Below are 8,041 nucleotides of genomic sequence, written 5' to 3' on the forward strand. Positions count from 1 at the left end.
AACTCTTAGTTTCCTTTCTTGTTTTCCCTCACTTTGACTATGATTGCCTGGTATTTGGTGGACTTTTGGGTAATCTCGAATCTAAACTTAAACATCTTATGAATTGCATCTTAAACGTCTTGTTCATAACCCAGTATTACACCGAGTTGAAGTGGTTCTATCCATCCTTCCGATGCCAGTATTGCCTAGCTTCCTTTCTAATCCAAGTAATTAGTACTCAACACCCTTTCTGTGTCCTAGAAAATCTGCAATTTAAATTCTCAGTCCAATCCCATACTACCAAGTCTATCTTATTCAAAGAGTCTAAAAAATGAAATCTAAGCCTACAAAATGCAATGAAATAATAGGCAAACCTGTTAAACTTTTTAAGTAAAGTTAGAAAACAGAAGTAGAACAATGGATGAAATTTTAAAACAAGCAAAAATTAATACAAATTAGATATCTCATGATTGAATATACGATGTTGTTCAGATGAGATATGTTTTGTGAATGATTTATATATTTTATGGGATAACACTACAATATTTTATAACAAATTATGCCGAAAAGTGAGGGGAAATAATCTTTTGTATAATATAAAAATTTATTAAACATTAATAGTTCAATGAAAATTACAAAAAATTTTTTATGTTTAGTAGCATTTTTAAATTATTAATACAACAATTTTACATAAATTAATAACAGTAAAAACTGCTTCTAAAATTTAAGAGTTACTTATTGAATGTCATTTAGCACAAAAAATTTAAATGGTACACAGTACAATATAAATAACATTACCTAATATATTTTCCATTAGTCACTTAATTTGTGCGAATAGGAATCAGCGCCAACATATCGAGTTAGTAGCTGGTAGATTAGAACCCTCATTTGAGTATTGAGGTTATCAGATTGGCCAAAAGTTTGCTAATCATTGATCATATGATAGCAACATAATTTAACTTTATTCAAGCAGCCTTTCCTTAATTATCAGGACATAAATTTGATAATAAATGAACTGTAGAGCTTTCTTTTCTTGAAAACAAACTATTTCCGTTAACTTTTTTCTCTCTTTTTCATCCGTTTATACTGCTACCTTTAATTGTCATTTGATCAAAGCATTCGATTATACTTTAGAGCTATAGTATTGTATTGTATTTTTACACCTTAAAACTAGCTAGTACCTCCTTAATAATAACTGAGATTTAATAAAATTATAAATGATAAATACAACAACTTATCACAGAAACTTCATAAAAGAAAAAAATAATATAAACATTAATTAACAAGATTCTGTAAATAAATTAACACACATTTATATTCTGCTCCATATAAATGATAATTATTCAATAATACCAAGCAATCTATTTCAGAGCATGATAAAATTTTTAAGTAAAGCTATACTAATAACTTGATATTTAGGGTTTAAAACGAGCCATTAACAAAACTCAACAGTAGAAGTTAGTAATAACATCTTACTACAAGAGTTGACAAACAAGCACTTTTAAGCTCATTACATGCATTATCAAAGAATATTTTTACTCATAGGCTCATAAGACAGATTAATATTTACTTCAATCCAGTTCAAAACAAAAACTGTATTTCTAATACAAGTCAAAATTTAATATAAACTCAAAGAATTCAAATAAATTTAAATCCAACACATTGATTTCTTTTTATAAAAAATACCACACTAATACATCTTATAAAACTCTTACAATTTTAATCATTTCAGACAAGGCACAGCATTGTTTCCTTTGAGAAAAATCCAAATAATAGGAATAAGTTTTAAGAAGTAATAATGTTACTTATTCAACAAACTTCAAAAGTTTTTTCTGCTGAAAAATTGTTTAAAAGTTTTTTGAGCTCTATGAGACACTTTAATCATTCAATTCTGGTGGTGCATCTTGTTCATCTTCAGCTATTTCTTCAGGGGGCCGTGTCCACTTTATTAATGTCTCAGGAGATCTGTATAGGAAGACCAATTTTGCAAAGAGGTCTTCTTCGAGATCCAAATCACCGCTCTCTCTCACAAGATAAATATCCAGGCATAGCTGTAGAATATATTAATTGATTAATTTCATGAGATGATAAATATTAAAAATTTTTGAAAGAAGTGTTTACATAAAAGGTTATAACTAAATACCGATATAAAAAACTTTAAATATGCATAAAGTCATAAAGTAATATGCAGTAAATTTTGCCTGGTAAATAAAAAGATTATGCAAAAATATCAACAAAAACCTATATTATTGCAGAAATTTCTTAATTTAAAATATATTTAATAATAATTCATGAAACAAAGAAAAATCAAGGGTAAATTGAACAATACATTTTTAAGAGAAATCATTTGGTAACTAAATAATTCATTCAAATTTAAATTGCTAAGCCTACATTTTTCGTGAAAATATCAATATTTTTCCTTTAAGAGGCTCAAAAATTTGGCTAGAACATCATTGACATTCCTCAGATAATTTCTCAACTCACATTAAATTGCAAAATTATATTTTCTAACATCTTAATAATGTGTAAAAAAAACCTTGAATTTTTTTTTATAGTTTATATTGAAGGTAAGTTGTTAGTTATGTTGTTTTTAATTAAGAATAACAACAATCTTCAATAATTTTAATTTCATTAACAACTAAAATGAACTATTTGTTATCTTCAGGAAACAATATTAGCAATTGATACTACTCAGGTCCCCTCCCCTTAGTTAACTTTTTATTCACAGTGATAAAGAGGTCTTCTTCAACTTTTTCAGCCAACCAGTTTTAGATTAAATTACAAGTTAATTAATTTAAGCTAATATACACAACAGAAGCCTTAAAACACTAACTATCAGAATAGAATATGGATTCTGTACAGAGAATGTTTTTATTCTGTTAAGGAAAGCAATTGGAAGTAAGTAACATCATTTTCTACGAATTTAAGTAACTTTACCTATTTGATCATTTAATTTGGTAATAAAATATAACAATATAAAGCATTTTAAACTATAAATACACTCAATTCGGTTCTGATCAAATTGTGATGAAAATCTTGAGGAAACGCTTTTGTCTTACTTTTTTATCCATCATAGATCACTTTTATCTATCTTATAATTGACTAATCAGTAGCAATTAAAAATTAATTATCCTCAAATTATTGCGTATCAAAAATGCTAATTTTATTTCTACTTTAATTGAGAGAAAAATTAATTAACCAAAATTTTGGCTACGTATGCAAAAGAAAATGCCAAATATATTGAATGGTAAAAATGTTCAAGTATTTAGGGGAAAAAAACTAAGCAAAAAAAATCTGGTGTTTAATTATAAGTGAACTTTTATATTGTGTAAATATTTTCAAGATTTCAAGTAGAACCCCACTTAAGAGGCTCCTCAGATTAACTGGAAATAAAAATAAAATAAATAAAGGGCTGAGAAAATACTAATTAGGCAAAACCAAATGAAATAACTGATTTCACTACTGTTAAAAAGACAAGTGAGATCTCACTTTATCGAATCCTATTGTAATCATCAAAGATACAATGTATTGTGTATCCCCATTCATATACAACTTTTCAAATCATAAATCTATGGTAAGTTACACTTTTTTACTTTTCTCTAATTTTGGGCTACTAGGAATGATGATTGTTAACTAAAAACACGAGTAGAGGAGGTGTAATGTTACAACCATCTGAATCTGAGAAAAATTCAATTTAATGTTCATTTATTCCTATTTTAACATGGAAAAGTAAAGTAGTAAAGTAAAGTTTTAGCAACTGAAAACTACCACAATAAAATATTTAGAAAAATTAAACAAGATCCAATACAGAAAATGTTTTTAGGAATATTCTTCAAAACAAAAATATCTTTTTTCCTAAAATGTTACATTCACTCATATCTTTAATTATGGAGAAAAAATTTATTAAAATGACTTCAGAAATGCAGCCTCAAGAAATAAATCTTTAAAAATAGTACCTCCTATAATATAAAATAAATTTGTTATAAAGAAAAATAATAAATACCTGAAGTAATCGATCCACGTTAGGCATGTCATCAAACATAATTTTGAACGATATTCCAGTAAAAAATCCTCTTATAACAGAATGTATGACGATTACAAATGTGGTGTACAAACCAATAATTCTGAAAATCATAAATATGAGTATGGATGAAACAGTGTGCAATAATACAAAAGAAAAAAAGAAAAGACTTTTACCTTTCAATATATAGAGAAATCTTCAAATAGAAATGTCACATATTAATGTTATAAAATAATACTTTTCCATGCAAAATGTAAGCTTCATTAATTAACAAGTATTTGATGAATAATAGCATCTGACAACAGTTTATCAGACGCAGAGCCAAAACGTGAATAATGTTTGATAGCATACAAGAATAAGTCTCGAGAGTACTTTTATTAATAATGTAAACCTATTCTTATTCATATAAGACTTAGGATATATAATTATTTATTACATCAATGGCACATTCCAATATAATTAACTACAATCTATATAATATAATCCATCAATCAATAAACACTAAATATTCTAAGAACTGTTTCACAATGCTTTATTAATACATATACTGTAATGCATATATTATTTATAAATTACTAAAAATGAATCAGCTGTTCAATTTAAAGTAAACTGTTTTCTAGAAAAAAATCAACTTGGTGCTAAGAAGTATGTAATCAATACAATCATAATCATAATAATAGCTATATAAAACCCTCTACTACTTCTGTTATTCTCAAACTTTATTACTAAAACATAAACTCTTCATGAAAAGATTTTTGGGATAAACTAATTTCATAAACGCAGCTGTTATAAAGTGACTTCATAACAAAAAGATGTAAGTAATTGCAAAAGAATACAATTCTGTGTATGAAAATTTCAAGTTAGGTTAGGCCAATTATTTATGGCAATGAGTAATGCTTTATCAAATCATATGAAACCTGAAGAGTTTAAAGTCTAAAAATATAAATTACAATCATAATTGGAAATAAAACATACCCCTTTCCTGAGATAAGGTTCAGAGTTGCAGGGAATGCTTTATCGTTGAAAGTATACATTACAACCTTATTTTCACAATCATTACGAGGTAGATACTTCAGAAGGTTTTCATAAGTAGTATCATCACATTGTTCATAAAGGTCCCAGAACCATGGAACCGTAGGACTATGTACCGGTTTAATAGAAACATTCCTTAAAAGCTGAGTAGAATGTGATTCATCATCTTTAAAGAAATAAATAACTTATCAGATTAAATACATAATTCAAAATAAATTATTTAAAAAAGAACACTCATTAATAAACTCGAATAGTAAATGAGCTCTTGAGAATGAATGTAGCTTAAGTCACTAATCAAATATTTATTAATAATGATACATGCATATTATATATTACTATTAAAATAAATACTATCATTGTGTGTATAATATATAATAATATAATATATATATCATTGATGTAAATTTACAAAATGTTTGATTTCTCACAATGAAAGAAAAGTGACTTACAGCACTGGCACTTTCACTATCATTACCTATAATATTAACTAAATATTAAGTCAAAACTAATATTTTATGTAGAAACATTTACCATAAACCATCAAATTATCTATTGGGGTAGCAGTGCCTCTACTAGTCACTTTAAGGAATTTGGGCATCATATTTCTCAGAGGGATTTTTTCTTCAGTGGTGCTCCCCTCCTCAAACACCTTTGCTAAAGAAACTCGTACTGGGTCATTAGGCATTAGCCAAGAGGTGATACTATTCTCTGCCTTAGGAGGTTCCTCAGGATTACTTGTCACTCGATGAATCACCCAACCAAATCTAATAAGGACTGGCTCATCTGAAATATATATTTCAAATTAGGACTTGAAAGCTGAATAAAAAGATATTATATTATAAAAAATTAATGAGTTTCCTTAGAAACATTAGCAAATACAGAAAAGAGATAGGAGGTAAATTCAACCTCCAATTTTTTTTTTTCTAAGAAGCATATCTCATAACCTTGTAACTCCAACTAAAAGAAAACCTCATAAACCCATATGTCTATGAAATGAAAATCACTATGAATTGAAATGGTGAACGGGTGAAATGAAAGTACATCTATTAATAACTAAGCTTGTAGTAATAACTATATGAACTAAATTTGAAACACTAGATACATTTTTTAAAAATTCATTTGAATCTTCAGTGAAATTAACTAAAATAGAGTTATGAGGTTTTTATGGCGCACTATCGTAATTCACCAATATTGATTTTGTATTTATTCTGCATTCATGAGATTTTATTTTATTTCCTAATTATGCTTGAATTGGCAAAGTGGAATCTTTCATAATCTGGAAACTTTTCTTGGCATTATATCCAAACTATTAGTTCCAAATTTTTTTGCAAGAAATGTATCATGAAATGAACTTCAAGATGAGGTTAAAAAAATAAAATAAATAAACTAGTTTATTACTAGATAAATTATTACAAGTTAGAGAAAAAAAATCTAATATTGTACAAACTTCATTTATTTATTCCCAACCCTGCCAAAAACATATACACATAATATAGCAATATCACTCACTAGACGCTAATTCTTTTCGAAGGAGCTCAATTACAGGAGGTGATATTGACCATTGACTTCCAGAATTTGTAGCAAAAGATATAACTCCAACATCTTCATACTCATAGTTGGAAAGGAATGTTTGAGCAGATCTAGATTTCTGGTAGGCATTACTAAAAATCTCCCAGTCATGAGCAGTAATACTGTAAATCACAAGAAAATTATTTTTAAAATATAATTAAACTCTAAATACTATTTCTTTGATAGAAATTCTGAAATAATCACAAATGTTTTAAAAAAAATCTTAAGTGCTTATGGGGTTCCATTAAATGAGTAATTAAAGGTCTATCTAATTTCAAGAGGGAACCTAATTTAACTAACAAATTTCTACTTATTTCAAAATAAAGTAAATCATTTAAAATACACAAGCACTTCATTTTTCTTTGATGATTTTAATTTTTAAAAGGAAATTTATTTTTATATTTTTTTGAAGAAATTAATGAACAAGTTTAGCTTAAAATTTTTGTTCTTTTTTTGTTTGGTATTCTCTTTTTGAAATATTTTACTTATTTTATTTTCTATTTACTTTACAAAGGAAAAATTGCCCTGGTCACGTCTCTCTGTGTGCAATTACTCCATGTTTCTTTTTTCTTGAAGTTAGCTGTTTCCATTATTATAACCCAAAACATCGACCCACGGCACTGAAGCCATATAAACAAAATCAGTTCCTCTGCCACTTCCTTAATTTTGGCTAATTCCTAGTAACATGAAGACTATAAAGCTTTAATTTTGTTCACACTCCCTTCACTGAAAAGGATGGAATATTCTTTTCGTCTACGATAACTGTATCAAAGCACTCCTTACTTCTCAGTTACAATACTCTCAATTAAAGAGTTCCAAAGATTTTGGTATAATTTGACAATTTTTACATTTTTTCCTCAAACAAACTTGTCATTTTTATAAAAAATAATTACAAATTAAATTCCCCAGCAACGAGCATATTGTTTTGGTGCCAAATTAATAGTGAGAAGAGGGATTACCTGGTGCATCAACAAAATAAAATTATTTGATCTACTGTAGTTCCCCACTATTGTCACACCAGTGGCTTCTACAATGACTGATATGCAATATTTACATGGTGCTAATCACTGGCATCCAGTGATAGACAGCCATGGCTGGTACACTGACTGACAGCGTGCATATAAGCATTAACTGATATAAGTTGCTACATAAGAATTTCCAAAAAAGTACAATAAAACATATATATATATATAATGCCAAATTAATAGTGAGAAGAGGGATTACCTGGTGGATCAACGAAACAAAATTATTTGATCTACTGCAGTTGCCCACTATTGTCACACCAGTGGCTTCTACAATGACTGATATGCAATATCTACTTGGTGCTAATCACTGGCATCCAGTGATAGACAGCCATGGCTGGTACACTGACTGACAGCGTGCATATAAGCATTAACTGAGAGAGAGAGAGAGAGAGAGAGAGAGAGAGAGAGAGAGAGA

General features: G+C 27.9%; 1 protein-coding gene across 3 annotated transcripts in view; it reads right to left on the bottom strand.

Annotated features, from left to right (window-relative positions):
- Positions 1-562: 562 nt before the first annotated feature.
- Piezo (piezo type mechanosensitive ion channel component) overlaps positions 563-8,041 on the bottom strand; it is a 171,175-nt gene continuing 163,696 nt past the window's right edge. For 2 of the 3 annotated variants that reach the window (XM_014414973.2, XM_067048891.1), the window contains 5 exons: positions 6,542-6,723; positions 5,564-5,815; positions 4,976-5,198; positions 3,983-4,103; positions 563-2,030 (listed from right to left, as the gene is read on the bottom strand). In XM_014414973.2, the coding sequence (XP_014270459.1) occupies positions 1,857-2,030; positions 3,983-4,103; positions 4,976-5,198; positions 5,564-5,815; positions 6,542-6,723 (952 nt within the window). In that variant the 3' untranslated portion in view covers positions 563-1,856. The remainder of the gene's footprint in view (positions 2,031-3,982; positions 4,104-4,975; positions 5,199-5,563; positions 5,816-6,541; positions 6,724-8,041) is intronic. The other variant, XM_067048892.1, reaches the window with a different exon arrangement.

Source organism: Halyomorpha halys, unplaced genomic scaffold (assembly GCF_000696795.3).
Source record: "Halyomorpha halys isolate HHAL.00 unplaced genomic scaffold, Hhal_1.1 Scaffold91.1, whole genome shotgun sequence".
Taxonomy (NCBI): domain Eukaryota; kingdom Metazoa; phylum Arthropoda; class Insecta; order Hemiptera; family Pentatomidae; genus Halyomorpha; species Halyomorpha halys.